At 46.1% G+C, this 20,452-nt stretch overlaps 1 protein-coding gene across 2 annotated transcripts in view; it reads left to right on the top strand.

Annotated features, from left to right (window-relative positions):
- LOC144509316 (arf-GAP with SH3 domain, ANK repeat and PH domain-containing protein 2-like) overlaps positions 1 to 18,467 on the top strand; it is a 109,799-nt gene extending 91,332 nt beyond the window's left edge. The window contains exons 20-28 of one of the 2 annotated variants that reach the window (XM_078237974.1): positions 173 to 240; positions 345 to 452; positions 4,192 to 4,435; positions 5,639 to 5,743; positions 6,701 to 6,935; positions 12,568 to 12,629; positions 14,533 to 14,642; positions 15,959 to 16,081; positions 17,065 to 18,467. In XM_078237974.1, coding sequence (XP_078094100.1) covers positions 173 to 240; positions 345 to 452; positions 4,192 to 4,435; positions 5,639 to 5,743; positions 6,701 to 6,935; positions 12,568 to 12,629; positions 14,533 to 14,642; positions 15,959 to 16,081; positions 17,065 to 17,139 — 1,130 coding nt within the window. In that variant the 3' untranslated portion in view covers positions 17,140 to 18,467. The remainder of the gene's footprint in view (positions 1 to 172; positions 241 to 344; positions 453 to 4,191; positions 4,436 to 5,638; positions 5,744 to 6,700; positions 6,936 to 12,567; positions 12,630 to 14,532; positions 14,643 to 15,958; positions 16,082 to 17,064) is intronic. The other variant, XM_078237975.1, reaches the window with a different exon arrangement.
- Positions 18,468 to 20,452: the final 1,985 nt, after the last annotated feature.

Raw genomic sequence — 20,452 nt, 5'->3', positions numbered from 1 at the left:
CGGAGCACCCGGAGGAAACCCACGCAGACACGGGGAGAATGTACAAACTCCACCCAGACAGTCTCCCAAGGTCGGAATTGAACCCGGGTCTCTGATGTTGGGAGGCAGCAGTGCTAACCCACTGTGCCATCATGTTCTTGATTAACACTGGTGCCCACTTGTCCTGTTGAAGGTAATACGGCTGGAGAAACTGCCTTAGATATTGCAAAGAAGTTCAACCACGCCCGCTGCGAGGAACTGGTACAGTATTTTTTTTTTCCTCCCTTTTCATCTTGTATCATTTTCACCCGATGATTGTGTGTCTGAAGCAGATGTTGAACGGTTTCACAAACTCTTGGTTGCAGCTCGAGCAAGCGCAGGCTGGCAAGTTCAATCCTCCTGTTCATGTGGAGTACGAGTGGGTTGTGCAACAAGACTATGTTTATGACAGTGAGGAGGACTTGGAGGAAAAGGTAAGGTGACCCAGTGCTGAGTTCTCTTTCTGTCTCTGCCCCCTCATCCCTTTCACCTAGTGGTTGGTCTTAGAACCCAAAACTGAGGTACACTTGCTGAACCTCAGCCAGAGCATTCCGTTCAAGTCTGGGCAGCAGATCAGAGGGACTTCAGGACCTTGGCGATAGAGCGGGGGAGGTTTACTAGAATGGGGCCAGGCCTGGGATTTCGGCTAGGAGGACAGGATTGGAGGAGCTGAGATCGGCTCTCTCCAGCTGAGACAGTCAAGGGAAGATTTGTCAGATGTTGAAAATCATGAAAGTATTTGGATAGAGTGAAGAACGAGAAACTCATTTCAATAGCAGGAGGATCAGTAAACAGAGGGTACAGACTGGGGGCTATCGACAAAAGAACAGAAGTGACCTGAGAAAACTGACTGAGTTAGAATCATCATAAAATTATAGAATCCCTACAGTGCAGAAGGAGGCCATTCGGTCCATTGAGCCTGCACCAACAACAATCCCACCCAGGTCCTAACCCCACGTACTTACCCCACTCTTTAGTCCTGACACCTAAGGGACAATTTAGCATAGCCAATCCACCTAACCCGCACATCTTTGGAGCACCCAGAGGGAACCCACACAGACACCGGGAGAATGTGCAAACTCCATTTAGGGGAAGGGGAAACCCCAAATGGGTGGCACGGTAGCACAGTGGTTAGGACTGCTGCTTCACAGCTCCAGGGTCCAGGGTTCGATTCCCGGCTCGGGTCACTGTCTGTGTGGAGTTTGCACATTCTCCTCGTGTCTGCGTGGGTTTCCTCCGGGTGCTCCGGTTTCCTCCCACAGTCCAAAGATGTACGGGTTAGGTTGATTGGCCAGGTTAAAAATTGCCCCTTAGAGTCCTGAGATGCGTAGGTTAGAGGGATTAGCAGGTAAAATATGTGGGGGTAGGGCCTAGGTGGGATTGTGGTCGGTGCAGACTCGATGGGCTGAATGGCCTCCTTCTGCACTGTAGGGTTTCTATGATTTCCACACAGTCACCCAAGGAATTGAACCCAGTCCCTGGAACTGAGGCAGCAGTGCTAACCACTGTGTCACCGTGCTGCCCACAGTTGTTAAGATCTGGGATGCATTGCCTGGTATGGTGGTGGGAGCAGATTGGATAGTAACTTATCCAAAGGTTCTTGGATAAGTACTTGAAGGGGAAACATTTGCAGGTCTGTGGGGGAAGAATAGGGGAGTGGGAGAAAAATGGACAGCTCAGTCAAAGAGCCAGGACAGGCTTGATGTGTTGAATGGCTTCCTCCTAGGATGCATCATTCTGTGATATGTTCTGACTGTATATTAGGAGAGAGACTCTGTGGGTCTTTGGGCGGCACACTGAACCCAGACAAGGAAAATTCCCGATTTGCTTTCCCTTGTAATAAAAAAACAAAAAATGCTGGAAAATCTAAGCTGGTCTGGCAGCATCTGTGGAGAGAGAAACAGAGTTGGCGTTTCGAGGCTAATCTGATACTTCATAAGAACTGGGGAGAGATGCCCTTCTCCTGAGCTCCGGATGTTACAATTAACTTGGGTGTAGAAATACAAGCAATTTGTGAATAAATCGGGGAGAACATGACAATATGTCTTTAAATAAATTTCCTCCCCTGGGGAAGCTGACTTTCTCTACTCCCTCCTCATAACTAAAGCTTGATGTTTTCTTTCTGCACCCACTTCACTGGTGCTTAAAACGGCCACTCAAAATTAGATCTGGTATTGTAACTGGGAACAAAGTCCAGGCTGACACTCTCATCTTTGGACTGTGGGAGGAAACTGAAGCACCCGGAGGAAACCCACACAGACACTGGGAGAAACGTGCAGACACCGCACAGACAGTGACCGAGGCCAGAATCGAACCTGGGTTCCTGACGCTGTGAGGCAGCAGTGCTAGCCATTGTGCCACCCTGCCCTGCAAGTTCCCTGACTGCAACAATGATAACACTACAAAAGTGCTTCATTGGCCGTAATTTGTCCTGGGACATCCTAAAGTTGTAAAAGTCACAATAGAAATGTCTGTATTTCTTACGCAGTCCATGGACAGAATGCAGTTTTTCTCAACCCTTTATTTTAGTTGCAGCCTTGCCAATAGTTTTGGGTTAAATGAGCAGGTGCTGCCCTCGTGTGGCAAGTTACTGTCACAGCCCAATTACAGACAATAGGCTTGAGATAGTGATGAAGGATTGGTTTCAATGCTGTAGCTTGTTCCTCCATTGTTTTTTTTTCTCCCCTTTCTATACTTTCCCTTCCTTTCCAGGGTATTATAATCCAAGTAAAGCCCAGAATTGGAAAATCTCTTTTGCAATAATTGGTAGAGGGTTCTGAGAACGGAAATGTCTTGGATGCGGTTGGGGGTTGTGATGGTGATGAGGGGCAATTTTAAGGATTTCTGAATGACTTTAACGAGCTGATTGGCTTTCCTCTCTTCTATCTTGAAGATGCACAAGAAATGGAACCACCTTAGCTGAGACCTATGGGCTATGCATAGACTCGCAGTGGCCTGTGAGAAACTGGGTGTAGCATTGAACCAAAGTGTGCGGTGGGAGAAAGGAATGAAAAAGTTGATATTGTGATGGATAAAAATCCACTTCACCCTCTGGTCACTCTCTTACCTGAGTCAGACGGTTTGTAGGTTCAAATCCCATTCCAGGACGAGCATTATAACACAATCTTCAGTGTCACACTGAGGGAGAACTGCACTGTCAGAGGTACTGTCTTTCATGTGTGACTTTAATTCAAGACATTGACTGCATCATTCCATTTACAATGGTTCAAGTGCTTATTGAAGGTACATTTTTTAAAATTTCATTCATGGGGCATCAGCATTGCTGACTGACCAGCATTTTATTACCCATCCCTAGTTCCCTTGTTCAGAACCAGTTGAGAATCAACCACATTGCTGTGGCTCTGAAGTCATAGAATCATAGATTCCTACACTGCAGAAGAAAGCCATTCAGCCCATCGAGTCTGCACTGACCACAATCCCACCCAGACCCTAACCCCATGCATTTACCCTAGCTAATCCCTCTGACACTAAGGGGCAATTTAGCATGACCAATCCACCTAACCTGGACATCTTTGGACTGTGGGAGGAAACCGGAGGCACCCAGAGGAAACCCATGCAGACATGGGGAGAACGTGCAAACTCCACACAGACAGTGACCCAAGCTGGAAATCGAACCCAGGTCCCTGGCGCTGTGAAGCAGCAGTGCTAACCACTGTGCTGCCCCTGTCACATGTAGGCCAGACCAGGTAAGGATGGCAGATTTTCTTCCCCAAAACAAGATGGGGTTTTCCGACAATGGTTTCATGGTCCTCAGTGGATTCCTAATTCCAATTTTTAAAAAATTGAATTCAAATTTCACCATCTGTCGTGGGGAGATTCGAACCCGGGTCCCCAGGACATTAGCTGAGTTTCTGGACTAATAGTCAATCGATAATACCACCAGGCCATTGCCTCCCCTGACTACTAAACACTTCCCCCTCGGTCAAAAGCCTAAACTGTTTGTTCTGTTGGTGTTTGTGGGGTCTTCCTGATTGATTGCAAATTGACAAATCATTGCACCTTGAATAGAAATGTAATCCTTGTTTGCAAAGCACTTTGAAATGCAACAATGTACAAATATGAGTCTGTCTCTGGATTCGGCCAGGGCTATTTCCCATTAATCTCAGTTGTTACAGTTTCTGTTTTATTCTCTCTCCCACCCACCTCTTTCAGGTGAGCCCTTTACAAAAGTCATTCAAATCCATTGGTCAAATCTCCCCTTCAAACGCTTCCTTCACCTCGTCACCACTGTTGAACAACAGTCCCTCTGGTCTCAAGAAGGAAAGGTGGAATTTCATCAGCTCCAATATCGTGAATGAGACGTATGGGGCAGTGATTCTTCCCTCCAAGGTGCCTCCTCATTCTCCGCCCAGCAACACCGCGCCACCACCTCTGCCAGTTAAAACCTTCACCAGGAGTGAGTGTTCGAAGAAATGGTCAGGAACGTTGACTTGGCGGCGGGGGGGGGGTCGGTCGGTTGTCGGTGTTGGATAGGACACTGACTTTCTACTTTGGGGAGTTTGAATGACCTCCGGCTCCTCTGGCTCCTGGCTGCGAGGGAGCCAATGTGAAATTAGTTTGACTGTTCTCGATTATAATGGGCATTGAAACATAGAAAATAGGTGCAGGAGTAGGCCATTCAGCCCTTCATGGCTGATCATGCACTTTCAGTATCCCACTCCCGCTTTCTCTCTATATCCCTTGATCCCTTTAGCCACAAGGGCCACATCCAGCTCCCTCTTGAACATATCTAACAAACTGCCCCAATAGCTTTCTGTGGTAGCGAATTCCACAGGTTCACAATTCACTGAGTGAGCCTCTTCCCAACCTCTCTACATCTAACCCCATCCACAGAACTCCAGAGAGGAGGAAGTCGGGGCAGGAGTAGGCCATCTGATTCCTCCAGCCTGTTCCATTATTCGTGGATCATGGTCGATCAACCGCACTTTCCCACCCGATCCTCCAGCCCCTCGATTCCCTTAAATGTCCAAAAACCTATCAATCTTTGTCTTGAATATACTCTATACATGAGCTTCCACAGCCCTCTGGGGCAGAGAACTCCAAAGATTCACCTTCTGTTTATATCTCCCTTATGTACTTATCCAACTTTCCTTAAATACATTCATGCTAATCACAACCTTTACTCCCTCTGGTACTGAGATCCACATTCTCACCCATCTTTCGGTAAATGTTTCTCCTGATTTACTTGTTGGATTTATTAGTGATTTATTTATTAGTCACAAGTAAGGCTTACATTAACACCACAATGAAGTTACTGTGAAATTCTCCTAGTCGCCGCACTCCGGCGCCTGTTCGGGTCAATGTACCTAACCAGCACGTCTTTCAGACTGTGGAAGGAAACTGGAGCATCCAGAGGAAACCCACGGGGAGAATGTGCAAACTCTGCACAGACAGTGACGCAAGCCAGGAATCGAACCCAGGTTCTTGGCACTGTGAGACAGCAGTGCTAACCACAGTGCCACTGTCCACCTGTGTTGATTAGTATTATGTTGACATGTCATTAACATTTGGTGAGTTATAGACACATCTCCCCATGCTTAGTCTGTACAATGTTTTGGTGCAAAGGATTCATAAAATCACATGGAATTTCTCCCTGTAGCCGGATCCGTAGATGGACAGAACAAGAGATGCTCCACATCCCTCGGGAATGGTCCTGTACTCCCACCGTCCCCAAGCCATGGGGTCATACCTGTCAGAGCTCCAGGTAATCTGGACCTTTCATTTTAGTTTTTTTGCCCTGTGCTTGTCCAGGGTGATATCTACAGGGCCTGTGGAGTGGGTGAAACATTTTTGAGCTAATAAAATGCTTACAAGATCTGGAGTTGTGGTTTTTCTTCAAACTTTCTCTGCTCTTTCTAGGCTCTAGGCTGAGCCCACTCCAAGGCCCAGTGCTGGGCCTGGAAGTTAGGCTAGGCCAACTCCGAGGCCTGGTTGCTCAGCCCGAAGTTAGGCAAGGCCCATGCACTCCCTAGGCTCGATGTTAAAGCTGGTTGCTGGGAGTTTTGGGTTTAAAGAACACCCCTCCATCTGAAGTGGCCACCAATTTTATACTGCGGATGCAGAAATCTGAAATAAAAATTAGAAATGCTGGAAATACTCAGCAGGTCAGACAGCATTTGTGGGGGAAGAAGCAGAGTTGTGTCTGGATCAATGGCCTTCACTTTGACATGAAACATTAATTCTGGAGCAGAATGGAGGTTATTGACCCAGTCCTTCTAGTAATTCCTGGGTTTGACCTTTTCAAAACTGAAATTGACTGATTTAATTTTTGTTGGGTGCGGATATTGAAGGGGATCTGATCCTGATCCAAAGGAGTGAATTCAGGAAGCACCTTTTCCACGGGAAGGGTAATGGAAATCTGGAACTTGAGCTCCCAAAGGATGGCTTCTGATGGTCACATGGAGCTATTGAGACTTGAGATTGGTCAGTTTTGTTTTGTTAGGCAAGGGTTACAGAATAAAGATGGGTAAAAAGACGCAGAAGAACCATGATTTAACTGAATGGCAGAACAGGCTCGAGGGGCTGAATGGCCACCTTCTAATCCTATGTGTTTGGAAGATGTTTTGAACTGTACTCTCAGATTCCTTTGGGCTGTTTGGTCATTGGGTAAGAGAATCTGAATCTGCGAGAGGTACCAATGTCAATGTGTTTTTTCACCCAGGACGTCCGGATCTGCCTTGGAGACACTCTATCGGTGGATCGCCCGAGATCTCGAACTCTCAGACCAAGTCAAACTCTCAGAACAGACTGTCCCATTACTGGGGCACCCAGGCACCGGCTGAACTGCCAGACAACAGGAGGCAAGGGTCGCTGAGTGAACTACACCTTCAGAGCACGGAGCAGCACCATCCCCCCACTCACACAGGGACACTGCAGGAGCCGCCGCCACCAGTGAGGTAGGCACCCTCCCCCGCCACCCTCCCCGCTGTCAGACTGCAATAACTTTCTTCATCATACAAATGTCTTCTCAGCTACAGAATCTTAAACATGCACTAGAGTCACGCCATGGTGGCAAGTGTGTCTTGTGGGTTTTATGTTTAGTTGGAGTCATAGAGGTTTACAGCACAGAAACAGGCCCTTCGGCCCAACTTATCCATGCTGTCCTTTTTTTTTAACCACTAAGCTGGTCCCAATTGCCCACGTTTGGCCCATATCCCTCTATACCCATCCTACCCATGTAACTGTCTAAATGCTTTTTAAAAGGCAAAATTGTACCAACCTCTACTAACTCTGGCAGCTCATTCCAGACACTCACCACGCTCTGTGAAAAAACGCAGTGTTTAGTTGTATGCTAACATGCAAACAAGGAGCAGGAGGAGGCCATTCGGCCCCTCGAACCTGCTCCACCGTTTAATAAAATCATGGCTGATCTGATAGCAACCTCAAATCTGCACCCCGCCTACACCCGTTAATCTATCATCCCCTCGCTTAAGAAGAATCTATCCCACCTCTGCCTTAAAAATATTCAAAGACTCTGCTTCCACTGCCTTTTCAGGAAGAGATTTCCAAAGACTCATGACCCTTTGAGTGAAATAATTTTGCACTATCTCTTTTAAATGGGTAACCATGATGTGGAGTTGCCGGCGTTGTACTGGGGTAGACACAGTAAGTAGTCTCACAACACCAGGTTAAAGTCTAACAGGTTTATTTGGTAGCACGAGCTTTCGGAGCGCCACTCCTTTATCAGGTGAGTCTTGTTGGACTTTAACTTGGTGTTGTAGGACTACTTACTGTTAAATGGGTAGCCCCTTATTTTTAAACTGTGACCCATAGTTCTATATTCTCCCACAAGAGAAAACATTCTCTTCACATCTACCCTGATAAGACTCTTCAGGATCACACCCCGTGCTGGGGAATGTTCTTTTTCCTGTAGATTATGGGGGCTTTCTTCTTTATATGGACACGCCATAAACCGCCCACAATGGGTAGAATGCTGCTGATCATTTTGCCATCACCAAATCACAAAGCTGCCATTTCTGGAATGTCTGCTATACCGAGGCATCTACCGAGAGCCCAACATTCAACTAGTTTGGACCTCATTAAGGAGCAGTCATCAACGACTCTTCTGGGTTATGGACCTAAGTGGGGAATTGAGTGGAAGAGACTGAGGCATTATTAACTGGTATCTCTCTCTCTATGGAAGGAGGAATAAGGAGTCACTTCCATCCGTCACTCCCGCTCAGCGTGCATTATTCCGTGTAGCTGCTGACATGGGGGAGTGAGGATTAATGCAGCTTCTCACATTGTAAATGTGCCCATTTAAGCCGTGTTCCTGCACTCGGGGCCGCAGAACATTGTCGGTTGGGGATAGATGTCAGGAAACCGTGGGTTTGATGTCCTGCTACCTGCTTTTGATGGGTGACTTGTTTTCCAAATTGGGCTCTGGATGTTTCCTCGTGTTCCAAAATCCTTGTAATCTTGTCACTACCACCCAGGGAATGCCAGTAAAATGTAGAAATGGTCTTCCCGTCAGACAGCACGTTCTGTCCGGGCCAGCAGAAACCTGCCAAGTCACCAAAACGCAAAATTCATGCCAGGTTTCCTGTGCCCACATACGCACATTTTACATTTCTATAGCGCCTTTGAACTTGTCTGTGTAGAGCTCTGGGACACAGATGCAATATTTGATAACAAGCCACAAAAGGAGCTGTGAGGACAGATGACAACAAGCTTATTCAAAGAGCATTGTTCTTGAGCATCTTGAAGGGGAAGTGGTAAGAGATGTTTAGGGAGGGTATTATGATCTCAGTCGATATTATATCTGGAAGGGAAGATTCCAGAATGGAACCCTGGGCTCTAAAGACCATGGGTGTGATCTTACCGGCCGTTCACACCACGCTCCCGTTGCAAAGAGATGGAAGAATTTGGTGCCCAACCAAATCACCATTCACTGTGGCGGGATGGAAAAATCCTGAGAGCATGAATGGTGACAAAATTCATAATGCTAAAGTGCAAAGGGACTTGGGAGTCCTAGTCCAGGATTCTCTAAAGGTAAACTTGCAGGTTGAGTCCGTAATTAAGAAAGCAAATGTAATGTTGTCATTTATCTCAAGAGGCTTGGAATACAAAAGCAGGGATGTACTTCTGAGGCTTTATAAAGCACTGGTTAGGCCCCATTTGGAGTACTGTGAGCAATTTTGGGCCCCACACCTCAGGAAGGACATACTGGCACTGGAGCGGGTCCAGCGGAGATTCACACGGATGATCCCAGGAATGGTAGGCCTGACATACGATGAACGTCTGAGGATCGTGGGATTATATTCATTGGAGTTTAGGAGGTTGAGGGGAGATCTGATAGAAACTTACAAGATAATGAACGGCTTAGATAGGATGGACGTAGGGAAGTTGTTTCCATTAACAGGGGAGACTAGGACGCGGGGGCACAGCCTTAGAATAAAAGGGAGTCACTTTAGAACAGAGATGAGGAGAAATTTCTTCAGCCAGAGAGTGGTGGGTCTGTGGAATTCATTGCCACAGAGGGCTGTGGAGGCCGAGACGTTGAGCGTCTTCAAGACAGAAATTGATAAATTCTTGATTTCTCGAGGAATTAAGGGCTATGGGGAGAGAGCGGGTAAATGGAGTTGAAATCAACCATGATTGAATGGTGGAGTGGACTCGATGGGCCGAATGGCCTTACTTCCGCTCCTATGTCTTATGGTCTTATGGTCTTATGGCCGTAACATTCCAACCTGTAACTTTTTAAATAAAACTCAGAGCAATAGAGTCACAAGACTGCCAATTAATTTTAATGAAAAATATTATTAAATATGAAAAGTTGGATTATAATACTTCTTTACTCCCCCTTAGCTGAACAAATGCCCACAGATTTTAAGATTAACACAGATTACAAAGTACATCATAAGATGCAATGATTTTAGTAACACAAAGTCCCTTTTAAGCACACAGAATGACTGTGGTCAAATACATACATTCCATTCTCAATCCAAGTTAGTGTCTGTGAACTCCTCCTCCGAATCCCACCAAATGATGGTCACATGAGAGTTTCCAAACTCCACTGCAAAAAACATGCTTTAAAATCTTCTATCACAATAATGCTTTCCATCAGTGGTCTATTACAAAGTCCAGTGCAGGTTTTCCAAATGACTCTTATACACAATGCTTCCGCTCCCATTTTTAACACTGAATCCAGACTGTGTTTTACACCACCCCTTTGGGATTTCTTTGTATTGTCTGCTACACAAATTTTAATTCTCGATTTCTTTTGATTTGCCTCTGAAGTCAGCTTTCGCACTTTAAATCTAGTTACTGAAATTATCTCTTTAAATCAGAACGCTTTGTTTACTCTTCTGTGAATTCTGAACAATACCCTGGTCTCTGTTCTCCTGTCTTCAATTGTCTTAAGACATTCTGTCTGTCCCAATTCCCTGATCATTTTGACTGTAACTGGTTCCCTGGAAGCTTGCGTCTTTGCAGCTCCCTTGTCCTGTCTAACTATACACTAGATACATCGATGACATTTTCTTCCTTTGGACTCATGGTGAACAATCACTGAAACAACTCTATGATGACATCAACAAGTTCCATCCCACCATCAGGCTCACCATAGACTACTCTCCGGAATCGGTTGCATTCTTGGACACACGCATCTCCATTAAGGACGGTCACCTCAGCACCTCACTGTACCGCAAGCCCACGGATAACCTCACGATGCTCCACTTCTCCAGCTTCCACCCTAAACACGTTAAAGAAGCCATCCCCTACGGACAAGCCCTCCGTATACACAGGATCTGCTTGGATGAGGAGGATCGCAACAGACACCTCCAGACGCTGAAAGATGCCCTCATAAGAACAGGATATGGCGCTCGACTCATTGATCAACAGTTCCAACGCGCCACAGCGAAAAACCGCACCGACCTCCTCAGAAGACAAACACGGGACACAGTGGACAGAGTACCCTTCGTTGTCCAGTACTTCCCCGGAGCAGAGAAGCTACGGCATCTCCTCCGGAGCCTTCAACATGTCATTGATGAAGACGAACATCTCGCCAAGGCCATCCCCACACCCCCACTTCTTGCCTTCAAACAACCGCACAACCTCAAACAGACCATTGTCCGCAGCAAACTACCCAGCCTTCAGGAGAACAGTGACCATGACACCACACAACCCTGCCACAGCAACCTCTGCAAGACGTGCCGGATCATCGACACAGATGCCATCATCTCACGTGAGAACACCATCCACCAGGTACACGGTACATACTCTTGCAATTCGGCCAACGTTGTCTACCTGATACGCTGCAAGAAAGGATGTCCCGAGGCATGGTACATTGGGGAAACTATGCAGACGCTGCGACAACGGATGAATGAACACCGCTCGACAATCGCCAGGCAAGACTGTTCTCTTCCTGTTGGGGAGCACTTCAGCGGTCACGGGCATTCGGCCTCTGATATTCGGGTAAGCGTTCTCCAAGGCGGCCTTCGCGACACACGACAGCGCAGAGTCGCTGAGCAGAAACTGATAGCCAAGTTCCGCACACACGAGGACGGCCTCAACCGGGATATTGGGTTCATGTCACACTATTTGTAACTCCCACAGTTGCGTGGACCTGCAGAGTTTCACTGGCTGTCTTGTCTGGAGACAATACACATCTTTTTAGCCTGTCTTGATGCTCTCTCCACTCACATTGTTTTGTCTCTCAAAGACTTGATTAGTTGTAAGTATTCGCATTCCAACCATTATTCATGTAAATTGAGTCTGTGTCTTTATAAGCTCTGCTGTGAACAGAATTCCCACTCACCTGAAGAAGGGGCTTAGAGCTCCGAAAGCTTGTGTGGCTTTTGCTACCAAATAAACCTGTTGGACTTTAACCTGGTGTTGTTAAACTTCTTACTGTGTTCACCCCAGTCCAACGCCGGCATCTCCACATCATAGCTTCTCCTGGCAGCCTTGAAAGATGTTCTCTCCCCTATCTCCAACTGCCAACAAATTTAGCTAGAACAAAGGAAATCCCTTCCTTCTGGAAGGTGTTGCTAAGTAACCACTTCTATCTTATTTACTCTTCATACTGTAGCCCTCGCTAAGCACATAGAAACACAATTGAAATTGAACCAACCCCCGCATGTACAAACACCTTTGTCCAGCATGAATCTAACTATAAGTTTTACATTCCAGACACAAACATTAAATTAAACCCACTTAAACCATACCATATTTCTAATGTTTACCAATACAAATATAGATCCCTTAAAATTACCTTTTGGAAAACAAAGTTTTGGGTCAAGGCAGCTAAAGGCACAGCTGTAAGTGGTGGGAGAGGTTTACAATTGGGGATGGGCTGGAGGTCAGAATTAGAGGGGGAGTCTCTGAGATCTGAGGTTACTGAGAAGTGCGAGGTCATACAGGGAGCTGAACGCAAGGATGAGCATTTGAAAACATTGCCGGATCAGAAACCAATGTTAGGCAATGGGGTGATGGGTGAATGGGACTTTGTAAAGAACCGGTCTGTGCTGTGACCGCCAAGAATAAAACATTTCTTCTTAACTTGAGAAATAATTCATTGTTTTGCAGCCCTAAGCGTATGACATTCACCAGGAAACCCAGTGGAGAGGAGGGAGTCAAGAAGCCGAGAGGTAAGTGACAACCTGAACTCGGGGTGAAAGATCATACTCCGATCATCTCACCAAGAAGCGTCTTTTGTTCTGGATCTGTTCTTTAGACTTCTATTGAATTCATTATTTACAGGAACTCTATATCTTCCAGGATTGAGGGAGGGAACAGGAAGATGTTCTCAAATCCAACTGCATTAATGTCAGTATCTTGTGTCTTGCCCTTTATTTACAACGTGACAATGGAGGAAGAATGTCAGGCATTCATCGTCAGCCAGACAGTGACTCTCTGGCCCAGTTAACCCATATATGGACCTGCATCCATTTTCTTCCTGCCTGAAGCAGCGAGAGACAACTTAAAACAAATTGTAATAAGGCAGTTTAGGATCACGCTGATGGAGAGGAGGAGACCCCCTCTTGCCCATTATTATCAGACTCGACAGCCGGGTTAAGGCCAGGCTCGCTGAGTCAAGCAGTCTGCTGGGTCAAGTTTGTAAGTTAGCAGGTGATACTTTGTGTGATGTTTTAAATTGGATTCCTTTTTCAAAAGAAACGTAAGCTAGTTTTTGCCTCCTCCCCACCTCCACCATAATCAAAGAGGCTACGTTGCTAAGGATGGACCTTCGGAGATGCTTAAATTTCATTTGATCTCAGAGGCTGCGCAGTCAGACCTGGTTATTACTCGTCTGGGAAGTACCAGGGACAGTATCTCTTTTCAAAGCTATGGGGAAAGGGCAGGAGTTCAATAAATGGGATCGGTCTTTTTAGCGAGCTGGCACAAGCATGATGGGCTGAATAGTCTCCCTTCTGTGCTGTGTGCACGTGGAATACAGGGTACTTCAAGGGCGTGGATTCAAAAGTGGCTGAGTTGTAGGAGACAGAGGGTGATGACAGAAGGCTGCTTTAGTGACTGGAAGCCAGTGTCCAGTGATGTACCACAATGATCTATGTTGGGCCCCCTATTAGTCACCATTCATATAAATGACATTGATGACTATGTGAGGAGTAGGATTAGTAAGTTTGTGGATGACACAAAGATTGGCCGGGTGGTTAATAGGCTGAGTGTCTTGGGCTACAGGAAGATATAGACAAAATGGGCAGATATGTGGCAGGTGGAACTTAACCCTGAAAAGTGTGAGGTGATACACTTTGGAAGGAATAATTTGACATGAAAGTATTCAATAAATGGTAGGACACTAGGAAGTTCAGATTAACAAAAGGACCTCGGCGTGTTTGTCCATAGATCTCTGAATGTTACTGGAGTGGTGAAAAAGGCATATGGGACACTTGCCTTTATCAATCGACGCATAGATTACAAAAACAGGGAGGTCATGTTGGAGTTGTATAGAACTTTGGTGAGGCCACAGGGTGCAGTTCTGGTCGTCACATTATAGGATGGGTGTGATTGCATTGGAGGGGGTGCAGAGGAGATTCACCAGGATGCTGCCTGGGATGGAACATTTAAGTTACGAAGAGAGTTTTAATAGACTTGGTTTGTTTTTGTTGGAGCAGAGAAGACTGAGGGGGCGACCTGATCGAGGTGTACATAATTATGAGAGGCATGGACAGGGTGGATAAGGAGCAGCTGTTCCCTTTAGTTGAAGGGTCAGTCATGAGTGGACATAGGTTCAAGGTGAGGGGCAGGCGGTTTAGGGGGGATGAGGGAAAGCTTTTTTACCCAGAGGGCAGTGACGGTATTAAATGCGCTGCCTGGGAGGGTGGTGGATGCCTCACATCCTTCAAAAAGCACCTGGATGAGCACTTGGCACTTTCAAGGCAATGGGCCAAGTGCTGGTAAATGGGATTAGGTGGGAGTCCAGGTGTTTCTAATGTGGCGGTGCAGACTCGATGGGCCGAAGGGCCTCTTCTGTACTGTATGATTCTGTGATTCTAATGCTAGTGCCTTGTTTCCTATTTTCCAATGAAGGGGAATACCTCTCGCCAACGGATTCGAACTCAAGGAGTCGAGAAGATGTCTACATTGTTCCATCGAGTTCCAAACCAATCCCTGTACCACTGCCTAGGAAGTCTGTTGGGGTGAGTTGATGGTGACCTCTTTGGTGCAGTTTCACTGTAGTGGTTATTAGGCAAACAGGAGGCAAATCATAGAATATGCTGGCAAAGCCCAATACCATTAGTTTTATTGTCTGTGTGTGTGTGTGCTGGTGTTTTATTCCATATGCATTACTTATCAGGAGGTTTTGTGGCTCAGTAGGTGGCACCTCTGCCTCTGAGCCAGAAGCCCTGGGTTCAAGTCCCACCCAGGATTCGTTGCCCATTGGAAGCTATGTTCATGACGCGGTTCAGCAAGCTGATAACCAGCCTGCAAATCCTTGCAACACTTCCTCCCTCGCCCTTCCCAACCACCTCTGCCGCTCAGGATATGCTTTATGTTACATCAAGGGTGGCAAAGTGGCCTGATTCCAGCCTTGGATGGTTGTATAGAGTTTGAGTGTTCTCCCCGGGTCTACGTGGGTATCCTCCGGATGCTCCTCTTTCCTCCCACAGGCCAAAGATGTGCAGGTTAGGTGGATTGGCCTTAGTGTCTCAAGATGTGCAGTTTAAGGGGATTAGCAGGGTACATGCGTGGGGTTATGGGAATTGGGTGGTGGGTGGGCCTGAGTAAGATGCTCTGCTGAAGAGTCAGTGCAGACTCGATGGGCTGAATGGCCTCCTCTGCACTGTGAGGATTCTATGAATAGCCCAGAGGAAGTGGGTTAAAATCCCGCCATTTACAGTTTGAGAATTTGAGTTCAGTTGGGTGTAAAATAAATAAAAGTGGAAGTGAAAAGCCAGTGTCAAAAAAAGTGACCATGAAGCTGCCAGATTGTCTTAACCCAACTTGTTCATTTATGCCCAAATAGGGAAAGGAAACCTCAGTCATCCTGACCATGTCAGGATCTATATGTTGCTCACAACAATTTACTCAACTCATGGTTGTCCTCATAGAATCCTCACAATGCAGAAGAGGCCATTCAGCCCATCAAGTCTGCACTAAGTCTCCAGCAGAGCATCTTACTCAGGCCCACTCACCATCCTATTCCCATAACCCCACTGCTAATCCCCTTAAACTACACATCTTGGGACACTAAGGCCAATCCACTCCTCTGAAGTGTTTTTAAGAAGGCACTTTGTTGCATCAAACTATTTCTTGCAGTGGTTCAAGAAGTTAGCCTAACACCACTCGTTGAAGACAGCTAGCGGCTGGACAATAAATGTCAACCTTGCCAGCAGTACCCACAATCCCAACATGTAGTAATGACAAGGGAAACCTCTTGTGGACAGTACGGTGGAATACTGTGCATCTCGGGATGTGGCTTGGGTGCGCCATTTCAATGTGTGACCTCCCACAGGTGAAACTGAAACAGAAGAGAGTTAAGGCGATCCTGGACTGTATAGCGGACAATCCGGATGAACTGACTTTCAACAAGGGGGAGGTCATTGTCGTGACTGGGGAGGAAGACTCGTTTTGGTGGGTGAGTAACCTGCCTTTCCAAAAACCCTCCCTGCCTTTGAGCAAAATTTGCAGCCCCCACGTGCAGCTTGGGCAGAGGTCGTGTAGGTGAGCAAATGCCTTCAGTAAATTGGGGGAGGGAGGGTGGGGGGGGAGCTCTTCATCATACACCTTGCATTCCACACATCAAAAACCTGTGTTTTGATTGCTGGGGCGGCATGGTAGCACAGTGGTTAGCACTGCTGCTTCACGCCAGGGTCCCAGGTTCGATTCCCAGCTTGGGTCACTGTCTGTGTGGAGTTTGCACATTCTCCCTGTGTCTGCGTGGGTTTCCTCCGGGTGCTCCGGTTTCCTCCCACATTCTGAAAGACGTGCTGGTGAGGTGCATTGACCCGAACAGGTGCCGGACTGTGGCGACTAGGGGAATTTCACAGTAACTTCATTGCAGTGTTAATATAAGCCTTACTTGCGACAAATAAATAAACTTTGCTTTTATATCGGAGCGCTTCGCAGGGCTGTTATCAAAAAAATTGACAGTGAGCCATATAAGGAGATGTGAGATACAAAACTGACACATCCACAAGTTTAAAAAGTTTATTTATTTGTGTCACAAATAGGCTTATATTAAAGCTGCAATAAAGTCACTGTGAAAATCCCCTTGTCGCCACACTCCGGCACCTGTTCAGGTACACTGAGGGAGGATTTAGCATGGCCAATGCACCTAACCAGATGGGCCGAATAGCCGCCTCCTTCTGCACTGTCGGGTTCTAGTACAGGGTTCTGAGGCCAATTTTGGCACTCCCTACTGCCACCTCGTCTGAGGATGACTGGGAATGAACCTCGCACCTCTTAATCTGCAGTGTTGAATCAAACTATTCTATAGTTGTATAGGTTATTAATATCCTGGGGATCAGCATGGCAGTGATTCCCTTCATTAGGGAGTAATGGGTTGCTTGTTAGCAGTTGTGACTAATGTTAATTTCTCCAATCTGCTCAATTTTGTAGGTTGGACATATCGAAGGAGTCAAGTCGAGGGCAGGAGCCTTCCCAGTTGACTATGTTCATCTCTTGTCCGAATGACCATGTCACCACCTTCTCCAGTGGAAGGAATTTGAAACCAGTTGACTTTGCAAACTATTCAGGAGGCCTGTCTGAAAGCGTGGGTTTCCCTGGTCGGTCTTGGGAGGATGCTGGCTGCTGTTCCACAGGATGCCAGCTTGACTATTGGATTTCGGTCTTATTGCAAGATGCCCTTTGGGGAACTTCGAAGATCCTACTGCTATCGCTATCGTTGGGGAACCTTGATATTCCAACTTAAACTTGAATCAGACTTTGGAACTGTATGAGCGATGGGACAGGCCTCAACCTTCAGTGACCAACTTTTTAATAGTATTTAGCAGCCATTCCTTTTGTGTATTTCAATTTATAAAATTGCCTTGAGCTGATTAATTCTGGGTTGGCACATTGAACAGGGGCATTTGCTGTCTCACCTGAACAACATATTCCACGAGAGGTGTGCTGGGCACTAGGTTGAAGATTATGGTGGGAATGTAGAAGGTTTTAAGGGTGAGGACCCTGAAGGATGAACCTTGCTTTGCTGAGGACATTGATGTGTGTTTGTTAGTGTGTGGCCATGCAGCGAGATGGATCAGTAACCTGGAACTCCCCCCCTATAGCACATGGCAGCAATCAAAGGAAGTGGCCCGTCACCTTCTTCTCAATAGCAATTGGGGATGGACATTTCACAAAGGATCAAAATAGATAAATAAAAACCGGGGAAAATACAAAGCAAAGATTGAACGTTTGATGCACGTTCAATACAAAATGGGACTTGAATGTTATTAGAGGGGGGAATGAAGGGGCAGTGTCTAGCCGTGTATGGGCTGAACATTTATTGCACAAGTTAAATTGTAATATGTGGATTGAATGTGACATTGCACAGTATAAGAATAGGATGAAAAGGGACTTCCCTATAGGAAAACTGTAAATATATCAATTGAAGTTAAATGTTTAATACTGATGTCAAAGATCTCAATTACACTACAGAAGCCATGCAGAAGGTAAAGTTTTTTTGGGCAGTTCGTAGCTTCCCAGTAATGGAAGTAAAGTGCCAGAGAAGGAGATTGCCATGCAAGTGTACACACTCGCCATTTTAAAATCCTGCTTTTTAAACAGAATCCTTCCGATTGATTTCCCCACCTGCTGCACAAACTGGAACGTTTTGTTGGGAGAAGGAATCATTTGACTTTGGGAGAATTCCAGTGACACCTTTACAACCAGTAAGCTTTGTTTTTCGTTCATTGAAAGGACCTGCGTATGACTCGAGGAATCGCTGCAATGTCTTTTTTTTAATGATTTAGCCAGTTCAAATCGGCAATGTTTAAATAAATATTGTCAAAATACTGCCTTAAGTGGAGTTATGAATTGGTTTCTGGAAGGGGATGAATGGGGAAATGAATGGGGGAATGGGTGAGATATGGTCGGGGGGGAGAGGGTTGATGCAAAGAGAGACATCACCTATCTTCTCTCATTCTCAAATCCTCAATGTCTGCTCAGGTAACAGATCTCCCGTCCTGAATTTCAGCAAGTTATTGTTCTCAGGTCAAAGGCAAAATTTCCCCCAAGTGCGGTTTGTACAAACATTTTGTTATAATGGGCCCCCAGGTGAGGTTTACTAAATTTGTTAACCTGGGCTACTTGTTAATCCTCTATTTGTTACCATCCAGCTGGGAAACCCCCAAATTGTTATGTCCCAGATGAGGAAGGATGAACTGGCTCCCTTTCAACCCCATTGGCTGGTCACTACAAGAAATCACAATAGGATCCCTTTTCAATTATGCCTTTTCCCAGTCCCAATTTATGACCTAAACAGTCCTTGCCTCATAAAGAGTGGATGATTGAGCATTGTAGCCATTGCGATTTGAGATACCAGTCGTGCTGATTTCAGCAGGCGAGTAGTCTGTTTCGAGATTTCTGGTGTTCTGTGGCTTGGTGGAGAAGCTTCCCTGTTTCCCTTTTCAGCTGTGGTCTTTGCTAACTTAGTTTGCTTCAACAATCAGCAATATAGCTGCAAAAGCTTCTTGCAGGGGCGCTGTTACTGCTGACTGGTTTTTTGCTTCTGTGTCATACTCTCCTGACACTCCAGCAATGGTATACACACACACATTTCCCCCTCCCTTCTGGGGGGCAGAATCTGGATATTACTCGCAGCATATTTCTTGATGAAATGATATTCATCTCCCATTATCTCCACGGGAAATGGCAGTTGGTTTCTGATGCTTCAGAAATACCTTGTCTGGAAACAGGGTGGTTCCATAAATATCACCCACCAGCAATTCGGCCAGTGTCTGACTTTACATTCTCAGCCATCAGCCAAACACAGGCTTGTGTTTCCATTTTCTTTTAAAACACACAGGTCTTGCGTAAAGTTCCATATTTCCAGATGTAATTTGATGTTTTTCCTTCATTATAATATCAGTTTTTTGTATTGGGTACAGAAACAAGCAATGGAAACTTTCCCCCCTTCACATCCCTGCCCTGCCACATTGCAGCTAGTTTAGCTATTGGTCAATTGTCCTAAGGCAGCCCTGCTGCGAGGTGTTGTGACAGGAGTCTGACATTAGCTGTGTTGACACATGAAACAACTGCTTACGAAGGGGAGTGATCTTGTAAACAATCAGCAGAAGAAACTTTCACACGGGCATGTACAGAAATAAAATGAAATGTATCGTGTAGCTCAATGTAGAGAGTTCAGTGTCACAGGAAGGGAGGTGACGAGGACTGATGTAATGGATCAATAAGTTGTTAGCACAGTGCAAGTTAACTCCTTATTTATTTGGGGAAAAAAAAGTGTTTCCCTGGATAGGCTTATTTGCTAGTACTTGTTAGGGTGGTTAACACTGCTGCCTCACAGCGCCAGGGAGCCAGTTTCAATTCCGGCCTCGGGTCACTGTCTGTGTGGAGTTTGCACATTCTCCCTGTGTCTGCGTAGGTTTCCTCCGGGTGCTCAAGTTTCCTCCCACAGTCCAAAGATGTGCGGGTTAGGTTGATTGGCCATGGTAAATTGCCCCTTAGTGTTCAGGAGATTAGCAGGGTAAATACATGGGGTTATGGGGATAGGGTCTGGGTTGTTGGTACAGGCTCGATGGGCCAAATGGCCTCCTTCTGCACTGTAGTGATTGTATGATACTCCATTTCTGTATTCCATTCTGGTTTCTTGTGCATTCCCAATTTCCTGCATCCCACAACTGGTGGCCATGCCTTCAGCTGCCTAGGCCTTAAACTCTGGAATCCTCTCCCTTACCCCTCCTCATTTCTACTTCTCTCTGCTTTTTTAGACATTAATTAATACCCACCTCTTTGACCAAGCTTTTGGTCATCTTTCCTAATATCT

The sequence above is a fragment of the Mustelus asterias genome, chromosome 21, assembly GCF_964213995.1.
Source record: "Mustelus asterias chromosome 21, sMusAst1.hap1.1, whole genome shotgun sequence".
NCBI lineage: Eukaryota > Metazoa > Chordata > Chondrichthyes > Carcharhiniformes > Triakidae > Mustelus > Mustelus asterias.
The sequence above is the reverse complement of the archived record's forward strand: the minus strand, read 5'-3'. Positions and strand labels throughout refer to the sequence as shown.